The 15,389-nt window shown below is 49.2% G+C and overlaps 1 protein-coding gene across 6 annotated transcripts in view; it reads left to right on the forward strand.

The window, feature by feature from the left end:
• Positions 1 to 15,389, forward strand: part of AUTS2 (activator of transcription and developmental regulator AUTS2) — a 1,113,014-nt gene that overhangs the window by 1,081,869 nt on the left and 15,756 nt on the right. For 3 of the 6 annotated variants that reach the window (XM_042970860.1, XM_042970865.1, XM_042970866.1), the window contains 7 exons: positions 3,059 to 3,530; positions 5,208 to 5,461; positions 6,499 to 6,740; positions 8,459 to 8,503; positions 11,551 to 11,646; positions 13,982 to 14,053; positions 15,271 to 15,300. In XM_042970860.1, the coding sequence (XP_042826794.1) occupies positions 3,059 to 3,530; positions 5,208 to 5,461; positions 6,499 to 6,740; positions 8,459 to 8,503; positions 11,551 to 11,646; positions 13,982 to 14,053; positions 15,271 to 15,300 (1,211 nt within the window). The remainder of the gene's footprint in view (positions 1 to 3,058; positions 3,531 to 5,207; positions 5,462 to 6,498; positions 6,741 to 8,458; positions 8,504 to 11,550; positions 11,647 to 13,981; positions 14,054 to 15,270; positions 15,301 to 15,389) is intronic. The other 3 variants (XM_042970861.1, XM_042970862.1, XM_042970863.1) reach the window with 3 other exon arrangements.

Genomic DNA, 15,389 nt, shown 5'->3' on the forward strand with positions numbered 1-15,389 from the left:
AAGGCAATTAATGGTGGCAAGAGTGAGGACTAGAACAAAAGCCCTCTGATTCATTAAACAGCCAGGTGACCTCCATCAAGTGCATTCCCCAACTTCTCGGGGCTCATTCGCCGTCTAATCGGAGAGGATTGGATAATAAGATCCTTGCTACTCACAGAAAGAGCCAAGGCTCAGTAGTATCACCTGGGAAATAGAAAGGGAGACTCTGGAGCCCCATCCCAGAATTCCTGAGTCCAAATTGGCATTTTAATCAGGTGTGCAGGTCATTTGTATGCACCTTCAAGTGCATGGTTTTCCCAGATTCTGGTCTCACACTGAAATTCTGGGCTTCTGGGTTCCCGGAGTCATTCATCATAGCCCCGTAGGAATTTGCAGGGCTCACTAGGGAGATTTCGGCATTCCTGTGCACCCCCCTCTGGTTGTCCGGGATGGTGATCCAGTCTGCTCCCCGCCCCCCTAACTCTAGCTGTGTCTAGGTTGGTACTAACCGACAGTGACAAGGGGGCAACAGAGGAGACACGAAAGCCAACCCCCTTTGTCTTTACAGAGCCTTGGGAAGCAAGCCCAAGGCTACGCCACGCCCCCTGCCAACTTGGCTGTGTTGTCCTCATTCTAGAGGCTCATTAAATAAAGAACGAGGAGATAAATATAGTCAAGCTACATAGACGAAGCACTTATCTATGTGTTTCTAATGTGCTTCCTTACCGGCATAAGGAAAATCGAAACGATGTTCTCTGGGTGGTGTCCCTTGGAAGAATGAAACTTTCTTTTATGTCAGAGAGAAACTTCGTTTGGACACTGATTTGGGGCGGGGGAACATGGATTTGAGTTTAAATTTAATGAGATGGAAAACATTTATGTATTTCTCCTTCACCTTCCCAGCCTGGAGAGAACAAAGCACTTCAAAAGGAGAGAAATGTGTTCCTGCCGTTATAGCAAGCATAATGATCCTAATTAGCCGTCGGGAGTGTCAGAGTGGGAAGAACCCTTGCTTATGCATCCAGAACTTCTCACTGAGGAAAATCTCTTAGACCGTGTCCCGTTAGGATGTCTGGGGTGGTAGTGCTTGTGCCGTGGACCTAACTAACCAGCTTGCGTTGTAGGAAGCCGGTGTATTTCAGTGAGCTCGTGTAATTTCTTGCTGTGGAAATGATAGAAAAAACATTGAAAGAAAGCCCAACCAGAGCCCCTAGGTGTGAATGTCCGGAGATAAAGGATCTTCTCTCCTTATTTAGGAGTTCGGGCTGAACGGGGCCTGTCCACATCAAGAATCTTGATGGGGCGCCTGGGTGGCTCAGTCGGTTGGGCGTCCGACTTCAGCTCAGGTCATGATCTCACGGTTCGTGATTTTGAGCCCCGCGTCGGGCTCTGTGCTGACAGCTCAGAGCCTGGAGCCTGCTTCCGATTCTGTGTCTCCCTCTCTCTCTGCCCCTCCCCTGCTCATGCTCTGTCTCTCTCTGTCTCAGAAATAAATAAAAACACTTAAAAAAATTAAAAAAAAAAAAAAAAGAATCTTGATGTTCTGTCTCAGCCCTCAAGTTTGTGGAATTCATAAAATTTCAGCTTATCGTTAGCAAAAATCTTCCCCGAAGGGCTCTGAAGGACAGCACTGGATGGAAATATGTGCGAGTGGGATGCCAGGAGTCTAGAATTACTTTTCACCGAGGTCTTATTGGATGCTTTATCCTTTGGTGGCTGAAACATGCCAAGAGGGGACTTTCTTTGCACGCTGCCCGTGCAGTTGTAAAGATAGCCAGGGTCACATTAGCCCCAAAATGTGCTTTGTTTATAAACCCAGTTTGCTTCTGCTTTTGTGCATGTTATACGCTTGATTTTTTTTTTTTTTTTTTTTTTTTTTTTTTTTTACCAAAAGAACGTTTAAAATAACGGGTCACTTTGTTGCAAATTCCAGGGGAGAAAGAGGCAAGTGTGTGTACCTAAGAGGACATCCACAGAAATTGATAGGACCGTTAAGAATACTTTCCACACTCGATCCAGTGAGATTGGAAGAAAAAGCTGGGGGCCCAGGAGTAGTTTATTTTGGAATGCCTGGAACACATCCTCATTTCAGAGAGTATCGTAATCGGTTCTCTCCCCGTTTCTGAGCTGTGTGACAATAAAACGATGGCTTTTTTAGCACAAAGTAGTGAGAAGGGTCATTCCCTGCCCCCCCTCCCCGATGTGTACAAAAGCATAACTCATCACTAGGGACGTTTCTTTCTATTTAATGTCGTATTTGTCTTTCACTCTTCTGTTAGAGGATTTTATGGAGTTTGGCTTATGCGGTGATCAAATAAACACTCTGTGAGATGTGGCATAGATGTCTGGGGCTTTGGAGAGGAGCATACCTTTTAAATTCATAACAGGAATTTTGCCTCCTCGCACCCTTCCGGTGGCCGGGGGCATGGGGGACCCTTTAAAAGGTCTGGCTTTGTATAGCTGACTGTAAATTGACTTGAATTCATGTTTGCACCTTGGATCTCAGACGTTGCCAGGATCACTTGGCGAGCACGAGGAGGCCCGCCGTTTGACCACAGTTTAGCACTTGCCAAACAAAAAATTATTTCTGTAAATGTCAAGTGTGTCTCATCAGTCAGAATGGGAAGGGGGAAGACGCAAGGCCAAGAAGGAACATCTGTGGGTGGTTCGATAACATTTGCTTCACTTGCTGTTTGAAAACACCACTCTTTTGTATATTCAAGAACTGTATGGGTTTTAAAAGGGAGAGATCAACTTGCCGGCTATTGTTTCTTAATTTTACTGCATGAAAGGTTTTGTCAAGACTAAGGAAGACATCCACTTTCAGACCCTGGTGGCCTAGGCTGCTTTCTGGAATGCAGCCTCCTCCGGCCGGCCCGTCTTTCCCTGTTCACGGTGTGCTCGTGTCCCGCACGTGGTAACGTGAGGACAGGAAGCCAGGAGGCGGCCCTGGGCCATCCCGCGTCATTGAGACCGTGCGACCCGGAATCCGGGCTTGGACTTGGCTTTCGGCTCCTCGTTTCACACTCACGTGTCATTACCTGTGGTTTTGTCTTTGCTCTCCCCCCACCCCGCACAGATCCGGAGTTAGGTGTCGGCACACTGCCCGAACATGACAGCCAGGATGCAGGGCCGATTGTCCCCAAGATATCCGGTCTAGAGAGAAGCCAGGAGAAGAGCCAGGACTGTTGCAAAGAGCCCATCTTTGAGCCCGTGGTGCTTAAAGACCCCTGCCCTCAGGTCCCCCAGCCGCTACCCCAGCCCCAGGCGGAACCCCAGCCCCGAGCTCCTTCTCCAGACCCCGACCTGGTGCGGCGCACAGAGGCCCCGCCTCAGCCCCCGCGTCCAAGCACACAGCCACCACAGGCACCCCCAGAGGCCCAGCTTCAGCCCGCCCCTCAGCCTCCGGTGCAGAGGCCGCCGAGGCCGCAGTCCCCCACCCAGCTGCTCCACCAGAGTCTCCCGCCTGTGCAGGCCCATCCCTCGTCCCAGAGCCTCACCCAGCCATTGTCCGCCTACAACAGCAGTAGCTTAAGCCTCAACAGCTTAAGGTGAGCAACCTGCTTTTTTGTTGTTGTTTTTTTTTTTTGGCCTGACTTTTGCCATCTTCTTCGGGACCGGCAGGCAGGAGTGGGGAAGGGGTTCCCAAGGACATTGACACTGACACCGTGTTCCCCGGGGGGCAGAGACCAGGGGACAAGGAGAGGGCCCCGCGAGGCTCGGGGCTCTTGGGAGAGGGCGGGTTGGCCTGGGTTGGGGAGAGAGGACGTTGGGAAGAACTAAAACAGCTGCAGAGACTCCTGGCGGGGGTGGGGGGGGGGGCGGCAAAGGCAGGAAGGGAAGGGAGTGTGCATAAGACAGTGTAGAGGGGAGCTCCCCACCCTGTCCTGGAGAGAGGCCACGAGGGGAAACCTACCAGCACCCAGCGTTAGGAGATTTAAAAAAAATTTTTTTAACATTTAGTTTTGTGTGTGAGAGAGAGAGAGAGCACATGCAGGGGAGGGGCAGAGAGAGAGAGGGAGACACAGAATCCGAAGCGGGCTCCAGATTCTGAGCTGTCAGCACAGAGCCCGACGTGGGGCTCAAACCCACAAACTATGAGATCGTGACTTGAGCCGAAGTCAGAGGCTTAACCGACTGAGCCACCCAGGCGCCCCCAGTGTTAGGAGATTGTTAGAAGGGAGGGATTTGCCCCCATGAGAGGATGTGCTGCAACTCCAGAGTCAGGAAGATGGGGACCAGGGGACTCCAGCTGAGGTTTTCCCGTTACGATGTACTTCTTCCAAGGTGGGTCAGAGGGGCGTAGGAGAAGCTAGCTGGACTGGAGACAGAGAAGCTCCCGTGTGGCGATCCAGGCTCTCCTGCCTTGTCTTTGCCAAACTACAAAGGAAAGTTTTCAGAGTAGCTCAGTGGAGGAACCGCCGAGGAAAGGGAGACAGAAACCCGGGTGTGGGGCCAAGCGTGGCCCACCCTCGCTTGCCCCGGAGGTTGTAATTCTAACCTAGTAGGGCTTTGCTTTCCTTGTGACGTGACCGAGGGGGGTTCTGGGGCGGGCTGTTTTCCTGTCTAGGACAGGGGAAGGAAACTGCCTTTGCCAGGGTTCATTTCTGTGGCCCTCCAGACCACAGCGGTGATGAGGGGCTCCCTGGTTCACCTTCCTATCTGTGCTTCTTCATCAAGGGGCAGCAGTCAGACAGGGTGAGCTCAGGCCATTGTTCTCGTCCATCTTTGTAAAGTGGAGGAAATGTGGCTAGTGGAGGACGGACAGAAGGCGCAGGGTTTCTAGGGGCAGAGGTGAGAATCTGGCCACAGAGGGGGAGCCGACGTGAGTTTCCGGCCGCCATCGGGTCACCAAGTGTTCACCGCTGAGAGAGAGAGGGGGAGAGCATAAGCAGGGGAAAGAGAGAAGGAGAGAGAGAATCCCAGCAGGCTCTGTGCCCTCAGTGCAGAGCCCAATGCGGGGCTCAATCCCACAAACCATGAGCTCATGACCTGAGCCGAAACCAAGAGTCAGACGTTCAACCCACTGAGCCACCCAGGCGCCCCTGTGGTTATGATTTTAGCAGAGGCTTCTTGTGGGCATGAGGGAGGGTCTATAAAGAAGAAGGAGCAGGAGAAAGCATTGCACGGCTTTGGGCAGTGAGATAGGATTTTTTTTTTTTTTAAGAAAATAAATTGCTTACCTCTTTTTTCCTTCCTTCCTTTTTTTTTTTTGGTCACTCCAACAGCAGTAGCAGAAGCAGCACCCCAGCAAAGACTCAGCCCGCCCCGCCTCACATCTCTCACCACCCTTCGGCCTCCCCGTTCCCCCTGTCACTGCCCAACCACAGCCCCTTGCACAGCTTCACACCCACCCTCCAGCCCCCCGCACACTCACATCACCCCAATATGTTCGCCCCTCCCACGGCTCTGCCTCCGCCACCACCTCTGACTTCGGGGAGTCTGCAGGTCCCCGGACACCCGGCCGGAAGCACTTACTCAGGTAGGAGGGGGGGCCGACCTCGCCCACCTGCCCTCCCGTCTCCCACGCTTGGGGCCTCACCGCTGCCTGTGTGTCCTTCATGGCTAGGTCTTATCGACTGAGCAGTTGCTGCTTTATTATAGAGACTCTTGTAACCCGCCTCCGGTCGGTCCTTCGTGGGCTGAGGTTTGGCAGAAATACACGCCGCCCCCTACCCACCTAGCGCAGCCCAGGAGGCTCGGACACAGCCAAAGGGGAGCCAGCTGGTTGGAAGTCCAGAGGCTCTTCCAAATAAGGCCACGCGCTACGTGGTAGAACACGGATTACATACGCCCGGTCATCCCATTCGAGGGACGGAAACTTCACCAGGCCCGCGACTGTTCTGTTCCAGTCTCTTTAAATTCCATCCTGGTTTAAGGGGGTTGTTTTCAAGGAGTAGGGCCTTCTACGTTCTTGGGAGGGGAGGATGCGCTTTTCGCTCCAAGGTATCCCAGAGTTTTAAGTGTTAACAAAATCCAGCCTTAGATATTGGCTTCTTCTCTCCTCACCTGTATTGACCAGGCTGGTATCCCAAGTTTGGGCCCCTGTAGCCGTGCTGTCCCACCGTGGCAGACATTCCCCCTTGAAGACGAGGGCATGGGAACACAGCCAGGTTAACAGAGATCAGTGCGCACTCGACGATGTTAATTCCTTGAACCATCAATATTGTCCCCCTGTGGTAGATGAGGGAGCTGAGACCCAGGTGGGTGATATCCCCACCCCCCGCCACGCCCAGGCTCCCTGAGCTGGCGGTCACAGAGCCAAAAACTGACCTCTGGCTGTTCGGCCTGGAGCCTTGTCCCCGAAAGCCTAGGGGCTGGAAGAACGCAATCCCATTGTGACTGGGCGTCAGGATCCTCTGGTTGGTTGTTCCCTTCCATCCGGGGGGCACAGGGGCCCTCGGGGGTGCCCTCGGCCCCGCCGACCTCTCTGGTCAGGGCCTCGGGTGTCCTTATCCAAAGGATACCACTGGGGGTGGGGGGGGGAAGCATCACCCTCTCCCTTTCCTTCTTTTCCAGAGCAAGACATCTTGCGACAGGAACTGAACACACGCTTTCTGGCCTCTCAGAGTGCTGACCGCGGGGCTTCCCTGGGCCCTCCGCCCTACCTGCGGACCGAGTTCCACCAGCACCAGCACCAGCACCAGCACACGCACCAGCACACGCACCAGCACACCTTCACGCCGTTCCCCCACGCCATCCCCCCCACCGCCATCATGCCGACGCCAGCACCTCCCATGGTGCGTACCCCAGGCAGAAATGTGAGGATAAGTAGAGCACGACTCTCTTTTGTGCAGCACGCCGGGGCGGAATGGGCCGTCGGGGCACAGGAGACCGGGTGGGGAGCGCTGGCCACTCAGGGGCCTCCTTTGGCCTCGTCCGTCTTGGCTGGAGAGAAGGGAGTGCGCCCTGCTCCGGGCAGCGCTGACCCGGGGCCCGAGGCAGGAGCCTCTTTCTAGCAAGTTCCGTCCAGCACTGCGTGTGCGCGTGGGCGGAGGGGAGGGTATTTTAGATGCCCTCCAAGCAGTCCCAGCCAGTGTGGGTAGTTAACTTCTTCAAGGGCAGTTGTGCCTTCTTGAGCATCTTGGGGGGGTCGCCACCAGGTGTAAAAATGTATCTGTCGGTGCATCGCACCGAGTCATAATAGCAAACAGATGCTCATAGAATACTGGGAGTCAGGAGGAGGGCCGAGGAGGGGAGAGAGCCGTCAGAAGATCTGGACTGTATCCGTTACCCCCTGCTCTTTCAGGGGGCTCCCCAAGCCTGTTTTGTTGGGGGCAGGGGTTATATTTTTTGTATTTCATAAGACGGTGCCCAAGTCTGGCATCCTGCTCTGTCGGCAAGTGGCCAGGGAGTGATGCACCCACAGGGGCAGAAGTCGGCCCCGTGATGAGAGCTGCCATTGCCAAGGACACGATCTCGGTCTTGACCCGGGGCTGGCCCTTGCTGGATGAGCCACCTGGGATTTGTTTTTCTTTTTTAACTTACAAACTGTAGTGAACAGTCCCATATTAGGGTGCTAAGTATTCTGAGATAGAGCCCTGTCTGCCACAGTGAGGATTAGAGTGTTTTACTGACTTAATTTTTCATATTTAAGGAAATACTTGATTTGAAGGCAGTTAGTGTCGGCATGGCGAGAATAGATTTGAATTCCGTGATTTTAAGAGGTGCGCCCTTCACCAAACTTTGCGTCCTCTCCTCCCTCCCCCTCCCATTTTGTTCTACTTAATGTTTTTAAAGATGGAATTTTAAAGCTTATCTTATAAATTTTATTTAGGAGAACATTAGAGATGAGGCCTTGGGACCAAAATGTTTTCCTATAGTAAATCCTGTATCTTTTTTTTCTGGATGAATTGTTGTCCTTCTCAACAGTTATGTTTTTTAAGGGCTTAATATTTGGGGAAAGAGTTTATGGCAGCCTGAGTGGGCTGTTAAATCAAATCTTACTAAGGGGGGGTTGTAGCACCAGGACGTTGACGTTATTTAGAGGAAGCGGTGGGATACTCTTTTCTGCTCAAAAGAAAAGTTCCAAGACCTCTCCCAGATTCCTTTATATTTGGGTCTAATACGTTTCAGCAGGTGGCTGAACATACAGTTCTTCAGCCACAAGGAAGATGGAAATGGAGGGAACTCTCTGGATAAATCAGACCAAATGCTCGCTTCTCTTTGATGTATCTGAATAATTGCCCCTTTTCTCCAGTTTCAAGGTCTGGTTTATGCCAGTCTCTAAATGTAGACCGAAATGACTCTCCGGTGTGGCCAGGACCGCAATGCACCGTCTGGGTTTTCAGTTTGGTTTCCACTGTCTTGTCGGAGGGACTCAGGAGTCGAGAACGGTTTCTCACGTACAACGAGGTCGTGGAGTCTGTTGACAGCCTAATTAACGGCGGAGAAGCTCGCTCAGGGCTGCCTCCGCCGAAGCCGTGAACAGAATTGTAGACTCTTTAAGTAACTAGCTTTTGCTTTGATCCCTTTACAGTTTGACAAATACCCTACAAAAGTTGACCCATTCTACCGGCACAGTGTGAGTCTTGTTACCATGCTACACATTCAATGTAACTGCTTTTCCATTTTTGTCCTCTTGCCACAGATCAGTAAATGACTAGCAGCCTTCCTTAATCATCTTTGCGAGAATCCCCATTGCGCCTCGTCACTTTGGATGCTTGCTTTTGTGACGTTTGCTTCTGGTAAAGATGCAGTATCCTCTTCCGAATCAAAAGATCATTAGCGCGCCTGACACCTTAAAGCACAGGTGAACCTCACTGCGAGCCAGGCGTCTGTCCTCAAAGTGGGGGGTCTGCACTCGAATCACTGTGGCCGCAGGAGACCCTGGAATCCCAGGATTTCAGGAATTGCCCAAAACATCCTTAACACAGATTTCCCAGAATCGACGTGAAGTATTTCTTCCAAACAGAATGTCGTTCGTCTTTTTTGACTCCTAAGTCCTCCAAAAACAGATTCTCATTTCCTCCTGACTAAATGTAGACCCCCTCTCCCACGTGGCTGGTCGTGTTCTCCTGGGCTTGTTGCAACCAAAACCAAAAACTATCATTTCAGTAAAAGAGGGTCCTAAGATTGAAATACATGGTTTTTCCCCTTTAACCTCGTTCTTCTTTATGTAACAAAAATTTTTTTTCTTTTATGCCACGTTAAAGAGTACGGTTCTAGAACTGAAATCGGCACCAGCCTATTTCGATACATTTCAGTTGAGACGTGAGACGAGGGCTTTACTTATTTATCTTTTAAGACAAACACCTTGTACATCTTACCATGATATTTTGATTATGGAGTGAATACTGCATCCTTCTTACCTGGAATTTTGCAAGTTTCTTTGCTCAGTGGTTTATTCATATTTTTCAAGCGACACCAGAAAGAAAGAAGAGGAGTAATTTCTTGTAGCCACGTTGTCCATCCGTCCTCACCTATGCTTGCTTGGAAAGAAGTGCTCCTCAGTAGATCAGCAAAGCCTGTGAGCTCATTCCTACTCTGAACCAGATAATCAGACACTGCCTTAGTCCAGAGTGTAGCCAGCCAAGAAGTCAAAACTACAAGATATTAGAAATCAATTAAGCATCAGTTACTCTAGAGACGTGCAGACATAACGTGAGGGAGCCTCCTCAGGAAGAGATGCGGAAAGTATATCCGAGTGCCGGAGCCCCACGTTGTTCTGGCACTTTCTGCTCACAGCACTGTGATACAAAAGCATTTTTTTTTTTTTTTTTTTAACGGACGTGCAAAATGCAGCAGACGCCTGGGCTTCCTCTTTAGCGCTGTCCCGCGAGTGGTGCCGTCCTTAAGGGTCATCAGATTTCTGCCCTTTGTGTTTGTGGATTTCAGCGAAGGACTAGCTAAGGAAGTCATTCCTAGAGACAGTTTAGCGTGCTCAGCCAGTGGCTCAGATTTACTTCTGAGTAAATCTGGACAAAGTGTAGTGCCTTCCTACGTGCGTGTGCCACCGGCGGTCCTAGAAGTACGATAGAGAGAAAGCCCGGGGGCCTGAATTTCCGGCAGGTTTAGGTACTTCAGATTTTTCATCCGGGGGGGCGGGGGGTGGGGAGTCCAGCTCTATTCTAAGAGGGTCAGTCATGGACTATAACAGCAGAAGGACAACGATGAAAATATCTAATTTTTGTATTGAAAACGTTAAAGGAAATATACCCACCGAGAGGCGGAGTATTAGAGACTTGAGTGTGTTTCAGTGTGGCATGCATTTAATTACACTGCTTCATGCAGTATACTGGGGGGGGGGGGTTATTTCATTTTATTAGTTATAGTGGATAATGTATGAAGTACTTCGTCTCCCCTGCTTTGGGGATTAGGACGTTATAAGGGGAATTAAGATGGAATGCGCTCAAGTATCTAAAACACAATTTTAGACTTAAAAGTAGTTTTAAATGAGGGCACTTGGCTTGCAATCACTGTTTAAGTGGATTTAGTTCAATATCAATTAGTCTGAAAAACTTTTGCTGCATCATTGAAGGGAGCAAAATGAAATAAAGACCCACAGAAAAGTATGTGCCCTGAAAACAGGATTGCAAAATGGGCATCTCAGCCATGACCTAGAAATAGCGAACAGAAAGGCATCATTAGGAAAAGCTTGAGTTCTTATTATCGTGTTTTTGACATTTTACGCAACCCGAAAGGTGGGCCGTTACTTAAATGTCTGTATGGTGGTTTGATCAAAGGAAATGGAATCGGGGCAGTGGGATCTCGGAAATACTCAGTTTCTAGAAGGAGGAAACGATGTCTGTGCCTTGTGTTCAGTATTGCTGCATATTTCTTCCCTCCATCGTGTCCTCTTAATTCCAGAGAATTCATATTCCTAATTCAGAATCATTCTTCTCCCTGCACTGAGTGGTCGGACACAGCAAGGGCTGGGTCTGGGTAGCCCCCAGTGAGCTTGTCCACCTTCTAGAAAACAGTAGCCCCGTTGTAAGTGCACGTTTTACCCTCCCACAAATATTTGTCCTCATTTGAGATGAGACAATTAAATTGTCCTCTGAAACTGCCACTTCTGGAACAACGTAATGAAGCAAGGATTGTGCATATTTTCTCATTTCCTCAAACTATTAAAAATCTAAAATTACTAATTGAGTTTTAATGGTATAAAATCCTGCAACTCGTAAAGAGTCGCTTCTTTTTCTTCCTTTTTCCCTAATTTTTCTTTTTTTTTTCTTTTTTTTTTTTTTTCCTTTTTCTAATTAACTTGTAATTTTCCGGGTGTCTTATTTGGCTCAGCTCCCCTCCTGTTTTTGACGCACATTAAAATCTCAAACCATTTAGGTCTTCTACCCGATTTAACAATTAATAATTAGAAAAGCTCCCTTTCTAATGATGTCCTCGTCTGGGACATCATTTGCTGGCTGATTGATTCTGAACTACTTTTAACTTTTTAAGTTAAGCATTCATGGCACATCTGTGTGATCATTTCATCCTGGCTTCTTGACTAATAGCATCAAACTGAGATTATCTGGCTTGCTAATGTCGATGTCGTTCTATGGGAAGGGAATTGGAGTATATCATTTGCCTCCTACTAAAATCTTTTTTTCCCCTCTCCGTCTTTGGCCACAGCTCTTCCATTCCTACCCTCCTGCAGTATCGGGCATCCCCCCTATGATTCCACCCACTGGTCCTTTTGGTTCACTACAAGGAGCATTTCAGCCGAAGGTAAGAAACCTTACCGTGGAAATAGGCAAGCACCTTTACCAGCCGAGCCCCAGGCTGGGCGTGCGGGTGGGTTCTGCATCCTGTCGCCCGCCAGTGACGAATCTTCCCAATCCGAAGTGACCACTGGGATTAGAGCGACGTTTTTGTTTGGTTTGGTTTTTTGGGTTTGGGGGTTTTTTGGGGGGTTTTTTTGCGAGCCCTCTGAGTTTTAAACCTCAGCCCCGAATTGCATTTTCAATCTGTATTATCCATGTAATCTCAGCTGAGCCGCGATTTCCTACAATCTTGAAAATATACAGAATACATATATATTTTTTCATTGCCAGTATTGTGGACATAAGCTTCTGGTCAGGAAATGTATGAAATGTCAGATATGTGTGCACCAAGTTGTCCTCGAGTTACATGTTATGAGCAAAGAGGCAAAGCTGAGCCTTGACTGATTGTAAGAGACAGGAAGGGAACAATTCCAAACTAAAATTGCATCCTTCCAGTTGTGTGAGGGGAAGACGCTTCTGCTCCCTCTTCCGCATTTTGCTCCTGAGCCCTGTCTGTCTGCAAATTCTGGCTCTACTCTGCTTCAGTCCTCCCTCAGCCGTGGTCATGCTTACCAAGGTCAAGACCAACAGCCTCATGGGAAATTAACCTTTTGCCCTTTAAATAACTAAACACTTTCTACCTACTCAGTGTTATCCTACTCATCTGGGGCTAGGCTTCTCTCTGAAGGTCAATAGGGAGGAGTCATTCTCAGAACACTCTGCCCTTATGCGACTTTATCACAGCCCCTTCTTTATTTTCATACAAAAGCGAAATGCAGGTATGTTAGTAACCGTCCTCAGACTCTTTAAGTAGGAAAGTTTGCTGTGTGTGGTTTTTGGTTTTCCTTTTTATTTGTTTATGTTTCCCGATCTCATTTCTAAGAGAACACACCAGATTGGGGCCAGGGTCTTCCAGCATGAGCGCGTTTTGCCTTTCTAGAAGCACGTTGTCATAAAACTAGAAACAGGAAAAAACATTTAAAAGCATTGGGGGTAGGACGAGGTACACCTCAGAAGTGACATTTATCTGCTTGGAATGGTGGCTTATAGGCCAGGTTATCCATACCTGGGACTTGCGTGATGGCCCTGTGCAACCCTCCTGTCTTGGGATGAAATGACAATGATTTTTCAACCCCTTCCCCTGTCTGCCATTCCCTGCACCCTCACACCCTGGGCCCTGGTCTGTCCCCTCTGGGCTGCACCAACTCTCCAGTGCCTCTCCAAACAGACTGCTAGGTCATTTAATAAATTAGACTATTTCCCTCACTCACAATTATCCAATCACACAGAAAACTACATCTGGGCAAGAAAGTGTCTCTCTTGGTGTTGAAATAGGCCTTTCCAGGCCATCTTACTGATTGAATATGTAGATTGCAGTTCATTAGCGGAGTTCTTCATATGTATGCAAATCAGGCTGTTAACAACTCCAGCTTAATTGTTAGTTGTACAGCAGCTGACTGCTTTTCTTTCTTTCATGCTTCCCCCTCCCCTCCCTTCTCCTTATAGGCAAGCTTTGTGCCTAAGCTTGAGCTCTTTTCCCACCCGCGTTAACTTCTGGTGTGACGGGAGTCCTAGAAGTTGTGGTTTCTGCAGTAAGATACCCGGTGAAACATGTCCTGACTCCTTCATCCCCCCCAGATAGTAGGGACTGACTGCGTGTGCCAGAAGTAGGCTTTTTTGTCGTTGCTGTAAATTCAAAGGACACAAGCCTGTGGATAAGGTTATTGTTACGAATGACATTCAAGAATGGTGGTGGTTTCGGAAAGATGAAGCCGAATTACCGTAGTTAAAATTTAGAGTTCGCTTAATGTCTGTGAAACACTTGCACTTATTCCGATGAGGGGCACCTGGTACAGCAAATGGCCGCGACGTTCACGCAAGCAGTTCTTAGAGTGCTTGGTGATAACGCAAAAGACACAGTGACAGGGCCGTCCGTGTCTCAGAAGAAGATGGATTTGGGGGCAGTCCTTTCACATGTTTCTTCTCTTTGGTCCTGTGCTTCTTACTGCGGTGAGAAGTGATGTGGTCTCCGCTTTTGGATGCCTTCCCTAGACAGGACAGCCTTCCCTAGACAGGACAACATCGGGTCAGGGTCCCTGGAGAAAGTAGGGAGCGGGTCCTCTTGAAGAACATGTGCGATCAACTGGGGGAGATGCCTCTGTGAACTCTCGTCGTCTTCCAGAATGAAACAAACAAACGAAATCGACGTTTGACTTGCATATTTTAGAAGGAAAAGAGAGATCTTGCTCTTCAGGTCATGTGTTCTATGCCTCCTAAGCTGTGGTCTGATTAATTTGTAGACCTCCAACCCTATCGATGTTGCTGCTCGACCCGGGACCGTCCCGCACACTCTGCTCCAGAAGGACCCGAGGGTACGTAGAAGAAAGTCAGGCTCGGTCACAGGTAACGCCAGGGCCTGTTTGTTTCTGCGGGCCGGCCGGCCCAGGTCGTGCGCCTTCCTCAGCCCATCTGAGCGAGCTGCCGCGGGAGCTGTTCCTTCTAGTTTGTGCAAGAAAATGCCAGTGACTCTTAGAGCACAAAATCTCCGCTGCTCCCTTGTGGCTGATGACACAAGGGGGGGACCCGCCAGCAGGGGAGAAGACAAATGGCTTGTGGTCCAAGCCCAGGAAGTGGGCTTGTGTAGTTTCTGTTTGACCAGTCTTCTCTGTCTACGTCCCCTTACGTTTTCTCACCGAAGAAGTAACTGTAAACTGTTTTGAATGGAAAAGCGTGAAGCACTTTTCTTCCTGGACGTCACAGGACCCTGTCCCCGCACACCCCCCCCCCCCCAACCCCAACAGCGCTCCTGGCCCCTACTTGTAATGCAGAATCCTCCTGTGACCTGAGTCAAATGTCCCTCACGCTTAGGTTATGTCACTCGTTCATAACGCACACCTCCACCGCCTCTCAAAAACAATTGGAAGTTCTACAAAAGATGCAGTCTTGTCTCGTGGGTTGTTACTTACGTTTGGCTTTATAGTAAATGTGGACAGACGGTGACTTTTTACCATATCGTCTTTTTCCCTGGCTAAGGGGCAGTCAGAAACTGATGACCAGAGTTAGGTAGAAGTTAAAAATGAACTAGCTACATAAGTATTTTTACGATGTTTAGTGAACCTTCCAAAAGTGTGTAATAATACCTCTAAGTAGTGTGCGGTCATCACACGGAGTGCGTTGGTTCCACCTTACGTCTGGAAGAGGACAGCTCTCCCAGAAACCCCTGGGTACCCAGGCTTCCAGGTCTACGGTCCGGAGGCCGTCCTCCCTTAGAACCCAGGCGGTGTGCTTAGAAGGGCTGTTCAGATGTGTAATGTCAGCAAATCATGTTGCCGGAGGGCAAGTTGCTATTGATTAAACTTGGTCGGGGGGCTTGTCAGCGTGGACGTGCCCAGGCTTGTGAAGTGGGGGAAGGGACGCCTGGCACTTTTGATCGTGTGAAAATGGGTTAATTATTCTCTAAAAGGGCTTCATTTAAAAGTAAAATTCTAACATTTTAATTTCCCCTCCTAATGAAGCACTACAAATTTGTTAATTAGAGCAATTGTTTGAGTGACAGGCATGTAACCGAGTTGTCATTTTCTCTTCACAGTTGACAGATCCTTTCAGACCTATGTTAAGGGTAAGAGAGCTTCTTCTAGAACTGTTTTGCAACCTCTGTTTGACTCCCTGCGGGTTAAAAATACAAATCCATTACAAGGAAACAAGCCA

This window comes from Panthera tigris, chromosome E3 (assembly GCF_018350195.1).
Source record: "Panthera tigris isolate Pti1 chromosome E3, P.tigris_Pti1_mat1.1, whole genome shotgun sequence".
NCBI lineage: Eukaryota > Metazoa > Chordata > Mammalia > Carnivora > Felidae > Panthera > Panthera tigris.